Source organism: Sceloporus undulatus, chromosome 9 (genome assembly GCF_019175285.1).
Source record: "Sceloporus undulatus isolate JIND9_A2432 ecotype Alabama chromosome 9, SceUnd_v1.1, whole genome shotgun sequence".
Taxonomy (NCBI): Eukaryota; Metazoa; Chordata; class Lepidosauria; order Squamata; family Phrynosomatidae; genus Sceloporus; species Sceloporus undulatus.
The window spans coordinates 6,480,770-6,502,214 of record NC_056530.1 but is presented as its reverse complement, the minus strand read 5'-3'; the positions used below and the strand labels follow the sequence as shown (position 1 = coordinate 6,502,214).

Genomic DNA, 21,445 nt, shown 5'->3' with positions numbered 1-21,445 from the left:
ACAGGGCTATCATATTACCCCTTAACCTTCTCTTCTCCAGGCTAAACATCTCCAGCTCCCTAAGTCGTTCCTCATAGAACATGGTTTTCAGGCCCTTTGACATTTTGGTCACCCTTCTTTGGACACGCTCCAGTTTCTCAACATTCTTTTTAAATTGTGGTGCCCAGAACTGGAGCAATATTCCAGGTGGGGCCTGACCAAAGCAGAATAGAGTGGGACTATTACTTCCCTTGATCTAGATACTATACTTCTATTGATGCAGCCTAAAATCACATTGGCTTGTTAGCTGCCGCATCGCACTGTTGACTTGTGGTCTACTTGGACTCCCAGATCCCTTTCACACGGATAAATCTCTCGTTCAGCCAGGTGTTCCCCATCCTATATCTGTGCATTTTATTTTCCCGCCCTAAGTGCAGTACCTTACATTTTTATGTGTTGAAATTCATTTTGTTAGCTTCGTCCCAGCTTTCTAATCTGTTAAGGTCATTCTGAATTTTGAACCTGTCCTCTGGGGTGTTAGCTACTCTCCTAATTTGGTGTCATCTGCAAATTTGATGAGTATGCCCCCAATTCTGTCATCCAAGCACTGCCCCCAGGACAGAACCCTGTGGGACCCCACTGGTCACTTCTCTCCAGGATGAAAAGGAGCCATTGTTGAGCACTTTTTGGCTTTGGTCTGTCAACCAATTACAAATCCATGTAACAGTTGGCTTGTCTAGCCCACATTTTACAAGCTTGTTTGCAAGAATGTCATGGAGATCTGAAATCAATACTATATCTACAGCATTCCCTTCATCTAACAAGCTGGTAGTTTTATCAAAAGAAGAGATGAGATTTGTCTGGCATAACTTGTTTCTCTGAAACCCATGTTGACTTTTTGTGATTATGGAATTGCCTTCTAAATGTTCACAGATTCTCTGTTTAATTATCTGCTCTAGAATCTTTCCTGGTATTGATGTCAAACTAACTGGACGATAATTATTAGGATCCTCTTTTTTCCCTTTTTGAAGATGGGGACAATGTTTGCCCTCCTCCAGTCTGCTGGGATCTCTCCTGTTTTCCAGGAGTTTTCAAAGATTATTGCCAATGGCTCCGCTATTACATTTGCCAGTTCTTTTAATACCCTTGGATGTAGTTAATCTGGTCCTGGAGATTAATTCATAACTAATTTGTATATAACTAATATTTCAGTCATGGTTTTCTTATCAAAATATATAATTTTATTAAGATTGGAAAGTATGATCTTCATATTCAGCAAAAGAGAGAGAGAGGGAGAAAGTAATGAATTTTGCTGGTTAACTCCAACTAGAATAGACCTATTAAATCAGTGGTTGAATGATGAGTCAATACATAGGTAAATGCCATTATTTCAGTGTGCCAACTCAATTTGCATAGGCACATTTCATCTTATACTGAACTGGAACCACTACTCTGTTGCAATACAGGTGTGATGCTAGTAGCCCATATATTCGACCTGTTGGTTACTGCCAAGAAACTGGAACTCCTCTGACAACACCAGCTGGTATGTTGCAAGTACTATTTTATGTTGAAGGTGAAAACATTTATAAATGTATTTTTATGATGTTTTTTAATGTTTTAAGCCTCCCTGAGTCCCAGCCTCGGGAGAAGGGCATGATAATAATAATAATAATAACAACAACAACAAACAACAACAGTAAGTACTGAAATATTATATGAAATTGATTTCATTGGGGCAGCATACATTTTGGGGAAAAGTAAGGAGAGTTTCAGGGGAACAGAACATATGTATAGTCCAGTATTCTATGGATAGAGAAAATTGAAAACCTTTTGAATGTTTCATGTTCCAACCAGGTTATATGCTGTGGGCAACATCTGAGGAAACTAATGTAGAGTATAAATTGCAGCAGCAAGGAAAAGAAGTCATTTAACAGAGTTGAACAAATTAGGACACTGCAGAACCTGTGATATCTTCCAAAGAGTGCAAGAAGTTAATCTTATAAAGCTGAAAGCTTAGCTGGCAATTACATCATCATGTAGAACCTGATGATTACCGAGGCCCAAATTTCAAATGAGGCAGCATGAGATTTAACATGGTCATCTAACTTTACTAAGTGGTCTCATATGGCATTCTTGGATTTTTTCCAGTGTGGAGAGTGAACAGACCAGATATTTGGAAAACTGGTCAGATGTTTTGCTTACAGTGTCTGACTATTTTCATCCTGATCATGTGCAGTCTGGTGAAGCTGTCCCCTGTAACCAAGTCTGGTGAATGTGTACAATGAGGGATACTAACCCCTTTCTGTCCTGGGTGAATAGAACTTTTTCATTTTCCATATTAGAGATAATAATTTTCTAATGCAGCTGGATCACAAACAAGATTGCCTGATCAGGAGAATTTCAGGACTTTAGATTTAAAGACCAAAGCCTGAGAGCTAGGAATGGCTCCTTGTGAAATTAAGTATAATACATTAAACATCAGTCATAGCACAATGCATTCCACATCAACATCAGTTCAGATAAAAATTGCTAAGTCTAACTAATTAATAGATATTCATTGTCTGTGAATTAAATTTTCCAAGATCAGCACCAAGCAGGAATAATAATAATAAAACAACCCTAGCTCTGTTTATAATCCATCTCCAAGCATTGCTTTTAACAATACATGGGGCAGCTAAAGAGAAAACACATTTATACCACCTTTCTAGCTAACAATGCTGTAAACTGTGTGCATCTCAGACCAAAAAAGAAATTGTGTTGCAACTTCAACCATTTAGGTAAAAGTAGGAAAACAGGAACAGAACTGGAAAAGTTAGCCGTATGATAGGAAAAGTCACAACGTAACTCTTGATCATATACAACTACTTATTAACTCAGCTCAGTATTTCTCCGCACTGACCCCTCCCTCCCATTCAGGCTTGGTGCTGGACAGAGTTTGAAAATTTTTCAGATAGGTAAGAAGGAGAGCAAGAAGTAGTCAGGTGAATCATTTGATCTAGCAATACAGAGGGGTGGGGGAAACGCCTTTCCTTTTCTATGCATTGCTCATTGCTTTCCATTTTAATAAATCAACCACTAATGTGGTGCTGCTGATGTCATTACCTGAATGGCTTTCAGTTTCAGAACAAGAAGTGATCAACAGACAAGGAACCAGGTGGGGATATGATTTTATCATAGGTCTTCAAGAACAAATTTAAATTGTGGGGCCCCTCTGTTAGCAAAACTATTTCATTATATTAAATAGTATAGGCATTTTTCCTGAGGGGTAGAAGCAGAGCATAACTTTCCCAATTTACACAAAAAGAGATACATCAGATCCTCAGATTATCAGCCAATTAGTTTATTGAATATTAATTCCAAGTTCTATAGCCATTTCTTCCTTCAAAGGCTAACAATAATATTCTTCAACAGGAATAAAATGAGTTTAGGAAAGGCCATATTACAGTGGACCAGATTTTTGTGTTACATAATTTAATTCATAAATGGCAGTCCTAAATGGCTTTTTGCTGCATTCATTGACTTTTCTTCAACCTTTGGTCTAATAAATTGGGAACCATTTGTGAGTTAAGCTTGTATGGACCTATATTGATAAGAGGCTGTTACTCTTAATTCAGAAGCTATACCCTAAAACAATCATGAGGGTAAAACAACCATGAGGTACACATGCATGTACTTGGATCCCTTCTAATCTCCAAATTTCTCATGGGCACCTGGGCAAATCGTGCTCACCAGAGCTTTCTGAAAGCACAATTTGCCATTTTAAAGGCAGAAGTTTTTTCAGGGTGGGTAGCTGGGGTTGCAGCCCATCAAAGTCTAGGCAAGTGCAAGAATGGTTTGTGGAGCCTCAGAGGTTGCCCATTCCAGCCTACAATCTGTGTTGAAAAGGAGGGAATTGGAGTACATAAGGAAAGTTAGGATACATGAACCTGAAGCCTATTTGTGTTATACCAAGTCTTAGTTTGACACCAAGACTGAACAAGTATCTCACCAAGTAAAAGGTTATAGTAATTATTGTATGCATTCAGTAAAATAAATAAGTGTTTTAATTTCTAATAACTATGTGTTATTTTGTTATCTTGCACTAACTGTAGCTTGTAGTTGTAGCTGAAGTCTGATGATATTCCTAAATTTCTTTACAGAATACAAAGATTTCAAAACCTTCTCATGGGAGAAATACTTAGAGGAAACTGGCTCTCAGGCGGCCCCAGCGAGAGCATTTAAACTGGTTGGTCAATATTTTTCTGAGTTTGTTACTGATGAATTACAACTTTAAAATCTCTTGCAGTAATCAAAATATCTGGTACTTTATGACCATGTAATGCTAGAATTCACAATTATAGAACAGGGCCATGGCAAAATGGAGCCTGGTATGTGGCTGCGATCTTCTCAGACTTGCCTACATTTCCCAGTACAGTAGTGCTGCCAACAAGCCCTTCATTGGAGATTTAATCTCACTCAAATTCATGAGGGTGTAAGGGCTCAAGACCCTCCCCTCTGCCTTATGGCTATCGGAAAAACAGAATCATAATTACAGGGTTCCTGCTAATCCTGGTCATGGAGACATATGACCAGAGCTTCCCCTTCACCCTCCCTTAAAGAATGAATCTGGCTTTTAAAAAGTGAACTCTTAAATAAAAAAAATGTAAAAAGGAAAATTGCATAGTAAAAAGCACCTGGAGTTATATTAAGAAATCCCAACTAGTTTAAAGCACACAGACTTTAAAGTTTCTTTCTCCAAGTTGTAAACTGATAAAGAAGTCTTTTCCAAGTATCTGAATGACAATGCAGTGATTTGTAGGAGTCAGCATGGTAATATATATATCATCTCATCTACAGGATCGCCATGGGTCGAAATCAACTCGAGGGTGGATAACAACAACAAAGTTTATTAGAATCATAGCGTCTATTATTATATTAGATATTAGATGGGGGGAATACTGTAGATGTTGTTTATCTGAATTCAACAAAGCATTTGATAAAGCCCCCTATAAAATTTTGATTTACAAACTAACTGAATGTGGAATAGATGGGAACAGTATCAGATGAATCCACAACTCTTTGGAAAAGTGTGTTCAAAGTGTAATCATCGATGGCTGAGTTTGAAACTGGAGGGAAGTCTCTGGTGGAGTGCCACAAGGTTCTGTCCTGGGACCAACACTTCAATATTTTTTATCAATAATTTAGTTGATGAGTTAAGGAGAATCTTATTGTGTTTGGGGCTAATACAAAACTGGGAGGGGTGTAGCTAACACATTGGAAGATAGGTGTTTTTGAAGATCTTGATAAACTAGAAAATTGGGCTCAAACTAATAGAATGGAATTCAACAGAAACAAATGCAAAATTCTGTATTTGGATCACAAAAACCAAATGTGCATGTATAGAATGGGAGATATTTGGCTTATCAGCAGTACATGTGAAAAGGACCCTGGAATTATTTTTGATCTTAAGTTGAACATGACCCAGCAGTACGATGCTGCAGCAAAGAAGTCAAATAATATTTTAGCCTGCATTAATAGAATTGTACTTATCAATACAAGGGATGTAATTGATTTGATTTCTGTCCCGCCTTTCTCCCCAAAAGGGACCCAAATCAGCTCACAAATAAAAATTCTAAAAACATATTACAATAAAACAATTAAAAATATCATCTAAAAACAATATAAAATTAGAGACATTAAAACCACCTAAAACCATTATATCCACTCTATATAACAAACGTCCAAGCCACCCCATGATTATACATCAAAAGCCTGCCTGAATAAAGCCATTTTTGCTTGAAAGGCAAGCAGGGAGGGGGCCAGCCTTGCTTCTCACGGAAGGGCATTCCAGAGGGCAGGAGCAGCCACTGAGAAGGGTCTCTCTCTCATGTCCTCACCAGGCAAGCCTGTGATGGTGGCGGGACCAGGACAAAGCATTCCTCGGAAGATCTTAGGGCTCTAGCAGGTTTGTATGGGGAGATACAGTCTTTCAAATAATCTGGAATTAAGCCATGTAGGGCTTTATAGGACCAGCACTTTGAATTCTGCCCAGAAACGAACCGGTAGCCAGTGAAGCTATTTTAACAAGGGAGTTACACGCTCCCTGAAACTGCCCCCAGTCAGCATTCTGGTTGCAGTGTTTTGTACATTTAATAGTCCCACTATATTCTGCACTGATCAGACTTCATCTTGAGTAGTACATTCAATTTTGGTCATCTCATTATATGAAGGATATAGACAAGTTGGAGTAGGTTTAGAGAACAGCAGCAAGGATGACAAGAGGTACAAAATATGAGGAAAGATTTGAGAGAGTTAGGCATGTTTGGCCCGGTAAAGAATCATACAGCTGGAAGAGACCATAAGGACCATTGTCCAACTTGCCAAAGAAGACTGAGGGGCGACATGACTGCATTCTTTAAATATCTAAATGGGTGCTTAAAGGAGTGTTGTTAGTGACTGTAAGTGCAGTAGTGGTGTGGATTTATTCCTGTGGCATAAAAGGATATATCCAGTATGTTGTTGTTGTTGTTGTTGTTGTTGTGTGTCTTCAAGTTGTTTCCGACTTAGGGCGACCCTAAGGTGAACCTATCATGGGGTTTTCTTGGCAATATTTGCTGAGAGGAGGTTTGCTATTGCCTTGCCCTGAGGCTGAAATGTGATTTGCCCAGGGTCACCCAGTGGGTCTCATGGCCAATCTGAGAATCAAACCCTGCTCTCCAGAGTCATAATCCAACACTCAAACCACTATGCTACACTGGCTGTCATTAACACTACATCATAGAAATTATAGAAATAAGCCAAATTGAATGTTTCTTTCTATCCCAGCACTTGTCATAGAAGATTTGAAGTATCTGCTTCTCAGTTTAAACTAACTGATTTTTGTTGTTTGCATCAAAATTACATCTACAGTTAGTAGTTAATTTGTACCAGAAGCAGATTCTTCTGATCCCATCCTCTGATTATTCCAATAGTGGAACATTTGAGCTGGCCTGTTCTTGTAATAATGGCTTATAGTTTAGCATTGTGTCCACACTGGGCCTTTAAGTGATTATACTGATTGCACTATAACTTCAGTGATTTTTGTTTCCATTTTGCAATATATTCTGTTACAGCGCCCAGCTCATGGATTTCAGGCTAATATGAAACTAGAAGCTGTGGACAAAAGAAATCCAATGTTAATTAGAGTGGCAACTATTGTTGATAAAGATGACCATCATGTCAAGGTATATGCTTTATTCAAATAAGCCATAGGGCTATTTAAAAATAATACTTTTGTTCAAGCTTTTTAGAAAAAAAAGCAATATGGCAAATAGATTTTATTCCCCAATACAAATTGCAACACTCCTGATCGATATTGCTAGATTTTCTTTTAATGTTGCTTAGTGTGAAACTACAGTTGCTGCATGTATATTTCTCCACCTTAAGCAGTTTCACATAAATTTGCCATGTTAGAGCTCTCATACCTTAAGGATTACTTTCAAAGAAGATCTCAACATCAGGGTTTTACTTTCCATCCTATAATAATCATATCAGCTTGCATTCCAATTACTGTATAAAATTGAAGTTTGTCAGATACAGAGATTGAAAATCTTCCTCAGTTCACAGATTGGGTGAGTGAACAATGAATTTCCCCCCTGTGAACCTTAGTAGTTTGCTTCAATTCTTATTCAGAAGGATTAGAATTAATAATATCAGAACTCTCTTACTGGGTTGAAGCAATGATTCTTATAGACCAGCATTCTCTCTCTGAGGATACCTAATTTAAAAAATTTAATTAAAAAAAACATAATGAAGGAATTGTATAGAGACCAGGAAAGTAATGTACCATGTCTTTTGTTCTTGGCTTTTCAAAGTTTACAGTTGAATTGTAAGCAGCAGCATAAACAATGGAAGAGTTCCTCTCATGTCTGGTTTATTTGATGTAAAATTCATAGTTTAATGTAGTTACCAGAGTACCTTGTGGCCAATACAAAATCAGTGATCACCAAGGTTGAAAACAGCTACATTTTTTGTTCAGAAAGAGTTTGTCTGAAGTCATTTCAGATCATTTTTCAAGTTGTCCAGAAAAGAAATTTGACTCAGAAACAAAGTGAAATATGGACCAGTGCTTATGAAATACCATGTTAAATGAAACTTCCAAGAGCATTTCTGGCATCTTTTCCTCTACATGTTTTTAAAGGAAATTTTCATTAGTACAAGCTAACAAATATTTGTTCTTACTGAATATTCACATTTCCTAGATGTCCAAATGCAAGATCTTGCCAAACTCATCCTCATTCACATGAAGAAAGTGTGCTCCCTTTAATTTTGAGTAGGCCCTGTGTCTTTATTGTGGAAGGACCATAGCTCAGAGAAAGGGCACCTGATTTGTATGCAGAAGGTTCCAGACTCACTCCCCAGCATCTACAGAAAGAATTGGGAACGATTCCTCTTTTAAGCTCAGGAGACCTGCTACCAGTCAGTATAGATGGTACTGAGCTAGATGAATCCCTCATGGCCTGAGTCAATGTAGGACAAATTCTTGTGTTTACTCACCAGGTGTCCTCAACAGACTAAACTAAAAGACTGTGTTAGTCCTAAAGCCGGAAGGGGTTGTATGAATATCACTGATTCTTAATATGTAGAATTATGGTATCATATAATTGAAAAGGATTGCAAAAGTTACTTAGTTAATAATAATAAAATAATAAAAACTTTATTTTTATACCGCCCTTCCGAAGATCAGGGCGGTTTACAGCATATTAAAACAATAAAATACATCATATACATCAAACATCATAAACAACAGAATTAACACAATACACAACAGAATAAAAGCCCCGTTAGCCTGTCCTCTTTGCCACAAAAGAGGAAGGGAGGCCCACTGGACTCTAATCGGGGAATGCATCCTGAAATAGAAAGGTTTTAAGATCCTTTCTAAATTGGGCCAGGGAGGTGGCCGAGCGGAGCTCAATGGGCAGCGTGTTCCAAAGGGCCGGGGCGACGATGGAAAATGACCTCCTCGTAGTGGAGGTCAACCTAGCCCCTGGCACCCTAAGTAGTTGCTGCCCAGATGTTCTGAGGGTGCGGGACGGATTGTATGGGGAGAGGCGGTCCTTCAGGTATCCTGGGCCCAAGCCATTTAGGGCTTTATAGGTCATTACCAACACCTTATATTGTGCCCGGAAGCGAATAGGCAGCCAATGCAGATCTTTGAGCACTGGTGTAATATGGCTGGCCCTGGAAGTACCAGTGACCAGCCTGGCTGCCATATTCTGAACCATTTGTAGCTTCCGGGTTTGGTATAAGGGTTGCCCCATGTAGAGTGCGTTGCAGAAATCCAATCTCGAGGTTACCAGAGCGTGTACTACCGTTTCAAGGTCCCTCTGGTCCAGGTATGGGCACAGCTGGCGAATAAGCCGAAGCTGATAGCAGGTGTTCTTGACCGTCGCATTCACCTGAGCAGTCAGGTGAAGCGACGAGTCAAGAAGCACCCCCAGACTGCGCACAGAGTCCTTCACAGGGAGCGTGACCCCGTTCAGGACAGGTGGAACTACCGCCATTCCTGGACCAGGGGAACCTATCACAAGTACCTCCGTTTTCTCTGGATTCAATCTGAGTCGGTTTTCCCTCATCCAGCCCATTACTGACTCCAGGCACGCCACGAGAGGAGAGACGCCATCATCAGTCACTGCATCAGTCGGAGACATAGAGAAAATTATTTGGGTGTCATCAGCGTACTGATAACCCCGCGCCCCATATCTCCGGATGATCTCTCCCAGCGGTTTCATGTAAATGTTAAATAGCATGGGAGACAGAATGGCTCCTTGAGGGACCCCAGTTTTAAGGGCCCTCTCATCGGAGCACACGTCTCCCAGCTGCACCATCTGGGACCTCCCAGAGAGGTAGGACCAGAACCACTGTTGAACCCCTTGCCGTACAGACCCAAATCACGCCTGAGATGGCTATCCGGCCTCTGTGTAAAGACATCCACAAAGGAGAGTGCACAGTCTCCCAAGGCAGTTCATTCCAAAGAATTGCAGGCTACTACAAAGAACTCCAAGATATTACATAGACAGTTTTATCACTTCCATAATGTCCCAACCTTTTCTTCATTTGTTTTCCTTCCTGGTTAGATACATTTTGATGGTTGGGACAATTATTTTGATTTCTGGATTGATGCCGATAGTCCAAACATTCACCCTGTGGGCTGGTGTGCAAAAACTGGACATGACCTACAGCTTCCACCAGGTGAGATGACGAATGATGCAGGTTATTTTTATACCCTCTTTACATAATTATTTGAAACCAGACTTGGAAGTGAAATCTGTTACTGAATTTTTTTTTAGGTACTGCAGATCCATCTGGGACAGCAGGACAAGGATGCCCTACTCCAGGTTGTCAAGGATTGGGTCATGTTAGAGGCCCCAGATATGGAACACATTACACGTATGTGTGTCTGAGAGTTCTGGTATGATTTTAAGTGGCTTGTTGAGGGCATTGTGTTGTCAAACACGTCTTTTTCAAGTAGTGCAGCCTCAGTGAAATATGAATATAAATGCATATATAAATTCATGCTCTAAAATCCTGTTCTTGTACTTCCCCCTTGTGCGTTGTACTTGGTTTCACTGCCAAACGTAATACTGATACCACAGAAAAGTGGCATCAAACCTGAGATATAAAATGGGGCTACATTAAAGGGAAAAAGACAGATCAGATGGTTTAGAACAGGGGCAGGGTGAAAGTAATGCGTCTAGGAGCCAGTTTTCTTCTAGAATCCTTTGCAATCTGCTGAGACTGACAAAACTCCCAAACTGGAAATAGCTGAAAAGTCCATTGATTTTGAAAAATACTTTATAAATGTTAATTGGTGTAGGTGGCATTTGCTTTGTGTTCCTGGGGCCTCCCAGCTATTAATTGAAAGGTGGGGCAGAAAAAGAGAACTCTGTTAGTCAAGGACCATAAAAACCTGCCTTGGGACTGTATGCGAATCCCAGGCTACCCTTTACAATCCCAAAGTATCTCACAACTGTACCAATGGACAAGGAGAGCTTCAGTGGCTTGAGACATCCTTTTCTCAGTAAAAAGGAATACAAACTCTAATCAGTTCAAGGAGTAGATAATTACTCCCTGCCTTAAGGAGAGCTTCAGTGGCTTGTTCCTGCTTGTACAGTGTGGTGTAGTGGTTTGAGTGTTGGACTGTGAGTCTGGACACCAGGGTTTGAATCCCTCCTCAGCCATGGAAACCTTGGGCAAGTCACACACTCTCAGCCTCAGAGGAAGGCAAAGGCAAACGCCTGAAGAAACTTGCCTGTTATAGGGTTGCCATAAGATAGATATGTCTTGAAGGGACATAAAAACAACAGATGAAGTATTAATTTGAGTAAATGTGATAGGGTCACCTCAGGGTCACCATAAATTGGAAATGACTTGAAAGCACATAATAGTGACTTTAAAAACTGTTCCAGTGTTATTGAAGAAGAAACTTTAAACGGTGAAACAAAGATGGGATGGCTTTTTGTGGGGTTTTCGGGCTATGTGGCCATGTTCTAGAAGAGTTTGTTCCTGACGTTTTGCCAGCATGTGGCCGGCATCTTCAGAGAATGCTCTCTGTCAAGCAAGACATATTTCTGTTTATTTATTTGCAATTGCCTGATCTTTCTGCATCTTGGGTCTCAGACGCTCCATGCTGAAAGTTAGCACACCACTTCTTCACAATTGAGTATGATGGGCACTTTTCACTCAATGTTTGGATCATACAGTTACGGATTTCCTTTGGAGTTTTCTACTGGGGGAACAAGAACTTCTTGACTGCCCAGAGTTCAGTGCATGAAAATTCCACACTGTTTGTTGACATTGTTCTATCAATGATCTGAATAATTTCAGAAATTAGAGGTTTGATCCAGCAAATTAGCAGTCTATAATACAAAAGAACACTCTTTCAAGCTTTGATGACAAAATTACACTCAGATTTTGGAAAGAGGGTCAGGGCAAGAACTTTTCAGCACCCCCTGATATGGTATATTTGGTATACAGCACATCTCTTTGAGCAAAATTAAAGGTGCTTTGAAATAAAAAGGTTTCCACCTGCCATCTAAAAGCAAGTAGGGAGAATGCCCAATGAACATCCATGTTATGTTGATGCAGCAGGGCTTGTTGATCATTGCAATACTTGGAATTGCTCCGAGTGAGCAACTTAACCTGATGAAGAGATTTTATGCTTTGGTTCTGGACCTTCCTCTTGGACTCCATGTCTTCCTACAAAGTAAGGAGCCTTAATGGTATCCATCTTTGTTCTGGATTCTAGCATTCATCCTTCTTTTCAAGAGCTCCTGCTACAAGTGGTGGTCAGTAGTGGTCCAGGATTTGAGGCTTTCTGGTTCCCCAGTGATACTCAGGCCCAGTGCTTTCTTGTTGATACAACTGATTCTCCAGCCTTCAAGTCCATTTTCAGGTCACTGCTAGGGTCTTGGATCATGACACAACCTGGGTAGAAAGTTCCATAACTGATATCCTGTTTCTGAAAAGGTTCAAAACATTGTCATCACCTGCTGCACTTTAGATGGAGGATCCACTCACAAGAGAGCCTTTCCTGGCAGTGTTAATTCACAATGAGGGGAGATTAATATTTGGGTAGAGCCAAAAGGTCAAAATCAGTACTTTGATTAGAGCATAGAGAAACAAATTAGCCATCATAAATCTTTTAAGAACTGTGCTGTATAATCCTAGCAACCTAGATGAATGAGGTGGTTCTAACTAAAGTGTAATCACTCTTTCAAATCCTGAATTCTTTATCTTCAGCATGAAAAGCCTGCTGTTGGTCACTGAGAAGGTGCCAGAAGTGTATGTGTTCTCAAGGGAAGGCTAGAATCCATTTCTTTGCGAGAGCTAGATCATAGTTGTTGTTTTTTTATTGTCTTTATTTAAGGTGTGTAATGCAATATATTAAGTCACCCCTTGCTTAACCTTCAATATACCTTGCCTTCTAGCTAACCATACACACACACACACACACACTGCTTTCTGGATTTTGTGTAAAGATTTGCTTTAAATTACAGAGAAAATAGAATTTCTTTATTACAGTCATAGGCCAGCACAAGTAAAATAGTACAGTACAGTATAAAAGAAAGCTGGTTAAAACATAATCTAAAATCATCCCTTCAGGATGACCTCAATACATCCAGACAAGTTTAATGTTAGTGTCTTGCCGAAATCATTGTCTGCCATATTTTAACCACTGCTCACAAAATCTGGCTACATTATATATTATGTAAAAGTTGGTATCTGAGAGCAATAGAGAGGTATGAAAAAACCAGTGTGTCCTTGATATTTGTGAAATAAAATTTAGTTTACAAGTTCATTCAGCTACTAAGTGCTCCTGAGGGACTGAGTTATTTTGTCAGGTAATGTACTTTTTTCCTTCTCTATCTGAAAACTCTCTCTCTCTCTCTCTCTCTCTCTCTCTGAAGAATTTCTATTTTAGCCTGAGGCTGCTGAACATCCTGTTATTTGTTGCTCTTGCAAATTGCTGTATTATATAAGCTCACCTAGTTTGTAAGGTCCTCTAAAGGAGAAAGTGGAATAATTAGATTATATTTTCCATTTTTAATGCAGATTGATTGGCTGCCCATATTCTGAAATCAATCGCAACCGAGAGTGCTCCTTACAGGATCGCCTTGGTGGAGAAAAACCTTCACTAAGTTTCATTGCTCAAAAACTCAAGAAACCTGAAGCTACTGTATCGCTTACTGATTTTCAAGAAGACTCTCCACAGTCAAGGTGAACCTTTAAATTTAATCTTAAGGTCTTAAATCTTGGCCACATTTTTAAAAAACTATTTGTACCAGGGGCAAGTAATAGTGCATGTACTTGAATGCCTAAATATCTGGAGGCATCTTAAAATCAGAGCTATTATATTTGATACGTTCCCTTTTAGTTTCATCCTTGTTACCAAGTTGGAAGATGCTGAACTAGAGTATACCTGTTATTTTTAAGCTATTATCTAAAAGACCAGTAAACATTAGATGGGGAGAGGAAGAGATGGATTTAGGGTTCTAGACTTTTTCATCCAGCTCCTCCAATCCATCATGTCAGCCACAGCAAGGAACAGTACTAAGTCTTGTTCTAGTCAGGCCTTAAATCCTGCTCTCTTAAGGTGATCATGCCCTTCAGGCATGCCCTCTTTTACCATTACAGTGGTGCCTCTGGTTACGAAATTAATTCGTTCCGCCATTCCTTTCGTAACCCGAAAATTTCGTAACCCGAAACACTTTTCCGTTAGCACTGGAAAGCCTATAGCTGCACTTTGCAGCATTTGAATTTCGCGCCGAAATGAATTTCGTAACCCGAAAAATATTTCGTAACCCGAAACAGTTTTTGCCAATCCAACTTTTTCGTATCCCGGAAATTTCGTAACCCGATCATTTCGTATCCCGAGACACCACTGTATTCCTAACTCAGAAATCAGATTCAAGAAGCAGTCCAGTCCAGTGTCTCTTCCTCAATTCCTGAAATCTGACTCTTGGCTATCTTTGTGTGTTTTGTTTTGAGGAAAGTGTGGAGACTGGAAACCCATTAGTCCACAACACGGAGCTTCTGTTCAGCGAGTTGCTCCCCACATAAGTCATTACTATTAGTGGCCTTCTGACTGAGTGCCATTTTGCTGTAAAATGCAACACATTTCCCAATTGAAATAACGACAGTCGTTTTTAGATTGTAAGCCTGAGGGCAGGGAAATGTCTAATTAACAAATTGTAAGCCGCTCTCATAGCCTTGGCTGAAGAGTGGGGTATAAATAATAATAATAATAATAATAATTATTATTATTATTATTATTATTATTATTATTTACTCAAGTAATTAGAACTCATGTATAGGTCAAGGTCAAGTTTTGGGGCTAAAATTAATGATTTAATTGCTAGAGAGGTTAAGAACAATAAAAAGGGCTTTTTTGGATATGTCCGCAGCAAAAGGAAGAAGAAGGAAATAGTAGGGCCACTGCGTGGAGAAGATGGCAAAATGTTAACAGGGGACAGAGAAAAGGCAGAATTACTCAACACCTTCTTTGCCTCATTCTTCTCAGAAAAGGCAAAGGGTGCTCAACCTGAGGATAATGGAGCAGAGGACAGAATAGGGGAATTTCAGCACAGAATAAGTAAAGAGATAGTAGAGGAATACCTTGTTAATATAAATGAATATAAGTCTCCAGGACCAGATGAACTATATCCAAGAGTATTAAAAGAACTGGCAAATGTAATATCGGAGCCATTGGCAATAATCTTTGAGAACTCCTAGAAAACAGGAGAGATCCCAGCAGACTGGCGTAGGGCAAACGTCCCCATCTTCAAAAAGGGAAAAAAGAGGATCCCAACAATTATTGTCCAGTTAGTCTGACATCAGTACCAGGAAAGATTCTGGAGCAGATCATTAAACAGAGAGTCTGTGAACATCTAGAAGGCAATGCCATCATCACAAAAAGTCAACATGGGTTTCAGAGAAACAAGTCATGCCAGACAAACCTGATCTCTTTCTTTGATAAAATTACCAGCTTAGTAGATGAAGGGAATGCTGTGGATATAGTATATCTTGATTTCAGTAAGGCCTTTGACAAGGTTTCCCATGACATTCATGCAAACAAGCTTGTAAAATGTGGGCTAGACAAAGGAACTGTTAAATGGATCTGTAATTGGTTGACCGGCCGAACCCAAAGGGTGCTCAACAATGGCCCCTTTTCATCCTGGAGAGAAGTGACCAGTGGGGTCCCACAGGGCTCTGTCCTGGGCCCAGTGCTATTCAACATCTTTATCAATGACCTGGATGACAGAATTGGGAGCATACTTATCAAATTTGCAGATGATACCAAATTAGGGGGAATAGCTAATACCCCAGAGGACAGGATCAAGATTCAAAATGACCTGAATAGACTAGAAAGCTGGGCCAAAGCTAACAAAATGAAATTCAACACGGAGAAATGTAAGGTATTGCACTTTGGGCGGAAAAATAAAATGCACAAATATAGGATGGGTGACACCTGGCTGAATGAAACTACGTGTGAAAGGGATCTAGGAGTCCAAGTAGACCACAAGTTGAACATGAGTGAACAGTGTGATGCGGCAGCTAAAAAGGCCAATGCTATTTTAGGCTGCATCAATAGAAGTATAGTGTCTAGATCAAGAGAAGTAATAGTGCCACTGTATTCTGCTCTGGTCAGGCCCCACCTAGAATATTGTGTCCAGTTCTGGGCGCCACAATTCAGAAAGGACATTGAGAAACTGGAGCGTGTCCAAAGGAGGGCGACAAAAATGGTGAAAGGTCTGGAAACCATGCCCTACGAGGAACGACTTAGGGAGCTGGGGATGTTTAGCCTGGAGAAAAGAAGGTTAAGAGGTGATATGATAGCCCTGTTTAAATATTTGAAAGGATGTCATATTGAAGAGGGAGCAAGCTTGTTTTCTGCTGCTCCAGAGAACAGGACCCGAAACAATGGATGCAAGCTACAGGAAAAGAGATTCCACCTCAGCATTAGGAGGAACTTCCTGACAGTAAGGGCTGTTCGACAGTGGAATGCACTCCCTCGGAGGGTGATAGAGTCTCCTTCCTTGGAGGTCTTTAAACAGAGGCTGGATGGCCATCTGTCAGGGATGCTTTGATTTAGATTTCCTGCATGGCAGGGGGTTGGACTGGATGGCCCTAGTGGTCTCTTCCAACTCTACGATTCTATGATTTTTTATATGACCCATGGATAAGTTGAAGGTAAAACCTAGGAGCATATAACAAAGGATCTAAAGGATGAAGCAAAGGACAATGATGCCAAAGAATATACAACATTCTAACAGGTATAACTGTTAGTGCTCACACTAAAGGCTGGATAGATAAAAGTGTAGTTGGGGATCAGTGCTTCCAGGACAGATTATGCCATTGCCTGTCATCAGAGGATAGGTTTTTTTTCTTTTTTAAAGTGTTAAAGTACTGTACTTACTTTGGTCCATAGATAGGTCTACTCAATTTTTCTACTCAGTGCTTATTGAGAGCTGCTCGTATGTGAACAGGCTTGGTCTACATAGACCTCCCTTGGGCTCTGTTATTGACTAGACTGAATGTCTGAAAGGGGCTTTTACTGATAAATTATTTTCTTAGTAGAAAGTCATCCACAGAAGATGGAGAGATATCAGGACGAAGCAGTGTTCACAGTCTTTCTGAGCAGTCTGAGACCAGCCAGCAAAAGGACTGGGCAGAAGGAGTATCCTCTGCTGATACCAAAATCAAATCCAAAAGGTAAGCAGAATATTTCAGTGTGTCACACCTACTAATGAATTTAATAAAGTTTTTCACTTGGAGCAGCAACATTTGAAGCAGAGAAAAGAAAATTTGGAAAGAGATTTTGGTTACAGATAGATGACTTTAGAGAAAAATTAAACAATTCATGAAGTATATGAATAAGTTCACATTCAGTTCCAGGTGAACAAATCCACATTTAAGCCAGTTTTAAAGTTACCATCTGAACTTGGATGATGTGGAATGTAACTACACCCAAGGGTTGGTTTTTGGTTTTTTTTGTTTTTGTTTTTGGTTCTAGAGCAGTGATTCTCAACCTGCCTAATGTTGCGACCCTTTAATACAATTCCTCATGTTGTGGTGACCCCCAACCATAAAATTAGCGGTGTCTCAGTTCCTAAGACTATCGGAAATACCGTATGTGTTTTCTGATGGTCTTAGGCGACCCCCGAAGGGGTTGCGACCCACAGGTTGAGAACCACTGTTCTAGAGGGATGGTGTATGCACTTGTTGCAGTGCAAGTGTGAGTCCTGGGGAACTTTTTAGTATGAGCAGATTATTTGGCACAAACCTTCATGTACTATGGATACTGGTAAAGTATGAAACTAGATTTCAGTACACAGATGTTTCTGTCATGAGCCTCTTTATTAACAGTTCAGCTTCCTGACTAAAACTCCTCTCTCTCTCTCTCTCTCTCTCTCTCTCTCTCTCTCTCTCTCTCTCTCTCATATCTATACTTTGCTGTTTTGCCATCCAAATTTGTCTTTTCAGGACTGATTCCTCACATAGCTATATAAAGTTCCATGTAGTGAAGCAGAATTCTGGTGGAAGAGGTTAGTCAAATTTGTGTTCATGTTTATTTGAAACTACAGTATTGTAGATTTCTTAGCTTTTTTGTTACATGAGGATTATGTTGTACTGTTTTTTTCCATTAATAAGATGAACTCCATTATTTTGCATGCTGCTTTAATTTAGATTCTTTTGTTTGTTTGCTCTTACAACAGTGTTTTGATAAAGTGAATTTTAAGTGTTGTTATGAAGATTGGATTGCTTTTTGAAAAAGTACAGTGTTCCATCATTTTCTGCTGACTGTTCTCACAGATATAGTCCCTGTAGGCACTAGCCATGCAGGCCTGCATGGGGGCGTATGCGGGGCGTACATGATGCACGCCTGACTCTGCCCCTCAGGGTGCCCTGATGCTGCGTGCCACTCCACATGGCATGCAGCATTGTGGCGCTCCTCTGGCAAAATGACGCAGCACTGAAGGAACACCACATACCCACAGCAACGTGGCTATGGCGCCCTATCAAGGGCACAAAAAGGAGCTGCTTTTTGTGGCTCCTTTTTGCACCCTTGAAAAACCAGATCTGGGCTGTGGCATGAGGTTGCTGTGGCTCCGATCCAGTGTGAAAAGGGGCAATGTCCAACCGCCCCTTAGGGACTGTATGTACAGCCCCATAGTCACCAAAAGAATTGTTTTCAATACAGGCACTTCTCTATTTGAATTTGGGAGGGGGGGAGTACAACTTTGTTTTTAGCAAGAAAACTATGGACCCACAAGAAAGTAATGCAGCATATTATCCACAGTCAGCAATAGCAGTATTCTTGTACAGTGCTCCAGCCAGCTTGTACCACTATATGATGCACCCTTTCTATAATAGAATAATGTTAGGGGATTGAATAGACATAACACATTTTCCCTCTGCCCCTCCCACCCTTCCTCCCCTTCAGTTGTTCCTGGAGGCCACTGATTGTTTATCTGGTGAAATCAGATTAATCTTCCTTACTGGCATAACCTCTTGCATTTCTATCCCAGCATAATTTCAAATAAACTATGGCCTTGCCCCACCAGCATATTTTTGGCAAATCCTACATAAAGCATGTATAGGTTTGTGCAACAAATTTGATGATGAATTTATTAGTCTCTGAAGGCTTGCTTTCTAGCAATTGCTTTGATATGCCAAAGCTGTGATTTGAAGCAGGAATTCCAGAAGTACAGTATTTCAGTTACTTAGGGGCAAAACAGGCTGCCCAAAAAGGGCAACCACACACCCACAGTCCCAATCTGACCTACTGCTGCTGTTTTAAACCAGCTGCTGAAAAAGAGTGGTTTATTTCCACTCTTTTTCAGGTTGCCTCTTTTGAATGAATGAATGAATGAATGAATGAGATTTTATTTATATACCGCCATTCCTTCGATCACGGCAGTTTACAAGATACTAATAAAATACAATACAGTACGAAACAAATTACAAATAGAAATCAAAACAGCAAAAATCCCCCATATTAAAACCGTACAATACAATACATCATTAAAAATCCATCATTCCTAATAATTAAAACCAGTTAAAGTCAATAAAGTCAATAAAACACCTGACACCATCCCTTAGGTAGCTTCTGAATGTGTTTGGGGCGTATGTTGTATAAATGCCACATCAATGCAGTCTGATGACCCTTTTGGCCCGTCTGGTTTGGGTCTGTTTTTATTCTGTAAGAGATGCAACTCCCAATCCTTTGTTATTGTCACTAGATGTCACTAGAGGCCTTTCCAGTACTTGTGACTTGAAAGGTCCCAGTGTTTAGAGAATACCTTTCCCCCCTATGAGTCCTGGTGGAGGAGGGGAGCACCAAACATAATTCAGAAGCAAACATAGCCCATGTTACTCATTAAATAAATGTTGCTATGCTGTCTTAATTAGCGGCTCACTTGCAGTCTAGTCAGCCCCAGATTCCTTCTGTACCATGACACAGCAATAACTAAATGATCTCATACATATGCATGGGGAGGTGCAAGACAGGGAGAAGGAGATGCTTTCTTAATGCTTCAGTTGTTTGACAAATAGAGACTGATACTAATGTCTGGAAGAAACTACCAGTCTTCTGACCTTGGAATCTTCTCTCCTGGGAGGTGGCCAGTGCCTGTCATTATCTGGCATGCAGAGTGCTCTTATAGCAGGCTGAGAATAGAATATAAGCTGGAATGGTGCCATTAATTTCCAACTGAAGATGCAGTTAACCACTCTCTTCCTTGGCAATAGAATGCTGGCAACTCCTCCTGTGTTAGCATCAGGATATCTCTAGCCTGAGAAGAGCTATAACAACACAAGCTTTTTTCTACACAATTGAAGGGAAGCATGTTCTGAGCACACCCAGCCCAGAAGATAAACTGCCTGCACTTCAAAATTGCACCTGAATAAGGTTTGACTAATCTTTCTTCCCTGTCTCGGACACAGCATTTGCCCTGCAGCAATCCCTCCACCAATCTGTCTTCATGCCTTCCCTTTCTGCAAACCCTACACACCGCCTCCATCTCTGCTGGGAACAACACTGTAAGCTGCTGCCGGAGGTCTCAGGCCTCACTGCCAAGAATGTGGCCAAATGGAGTGTGGAAGAGGTGAGTTCTACTTCCTGCTTTTCTTCAGCCTAATTGCAAAGTATTTTCAGTGTAATAGCAGTGGTTCTTTTCGTCTTCTCCTTTATAGCTGTTGCTGATTTTTTGGGATGGGGGTTAAGCTCAGTCTGAAGTTTAGCCAAAGATTTGGAATAGACAAATATGCACCAATTTTGCTTCATGCAGCCGTCCCACTCCTTTTATTAGCTGCCCTATTTGGGGCCCTGCTGACAATAGCTTTTTCTGTGCCTATTTCTGCTGCTGACTCACGTTACATTACAATTGTCTTCCACATGCTTGCATGACTGTGTCACAAAACATCCTCATAGTGTTGCAGGATTGGTGATAGACTCATTCTACCAAGGCTATGATTTTTCAGTCAAAGCTCATGTTGTTCTTTGCTGCAAGCCACAATTTTTTTCCTGCAGCCTAAGCTGTGACACAGCATATCTGCAGAGCATCCTATGCTTTGGTTTTTATTTATTTGTTATTTATTTATGGTATTTATACCCTGCCCTTCAGCGCTAAAGGCTATCAGAGCGGCTTACAATTATTATTTTTAATTAGACGGTTCCCTGCCCTCAGGCTTACAATCTAAAAGAGATGACACAAAAGGAGAAGGGAATGGTGGTGGGAAAGGGGATGAGGTCCAGTGGTTATTCTCTCCCTTTGAGGCCTGGACCAAGGCAGATGGACTGGAGGGAGGGCTCTTCTTGTTCAGGCTAGCCCTGGTGGAGCTGGGCCTGCTTGTTCGCTCCCTTACAGGCCGAAGGATGACAGTTATCATAGAGGATAACTTTAATTGTCATGGGTGTTGCAAATTGGCTGCTGCACTCCTTCCA

At 40.4% G+C, this 21,445-nt stretch overlaps 1 protein-coding gene across 2 annotated transcripts in view; it reads left to right on the top strand.

Moving 5' to 3' along the window:
• LOC121915446 (lethal(3)malignant brain tumor-like protein 4) overlaps positions 1 to 21,445 on the top strand; it is a 101,732-nt gene that overhangs the window by 45,058 nt on the left and 35,229 nt on the right. Inside the window, exons 12-20 of one of the 2 annotated variants that reach the window (XM_042439745.1) lie at positions 1,446 to 1,522; positions 4,119 to 4,204; positions 7,071 to 7,181; positions 10,074 to 10,188; positions 10,287 to 10,386; positions 13,552 to 13,716; positions 17,074 to 17,211; positions 17,983 to 18,044; positions 20,446 to 20,606. In XM_042439745.1, coding sequence (XP_042295679.1) covers positions 1,446 to 1,522; positions 4,119 to 4,204; positions 7,071 to 7,181; positions 10,074 to 10,188; positions 10,287 to 10,386; positions 13,552 to 13,716; positions 17,074 to 17,211; positions 17,983 to 18,044; positions 20,446 to 20,606 — 1,015 coding nt within the window. The remainder of the gene's footprint in view (positions 1 to 1,445; positions 1,523 to 4,118; positions 4,205 to 7,070; positions 7,182 to 10,073; positions 10,189 to 10,286; positions 10,387 to 13,551; positions 13,717 to 17,073; positions 17,212 to 17,982; positions 18,045 to 20,445; positions 20,607 to 21,445) is intronic. The other variant, XM_042439746.1, reaches the window with a different exon arrangement.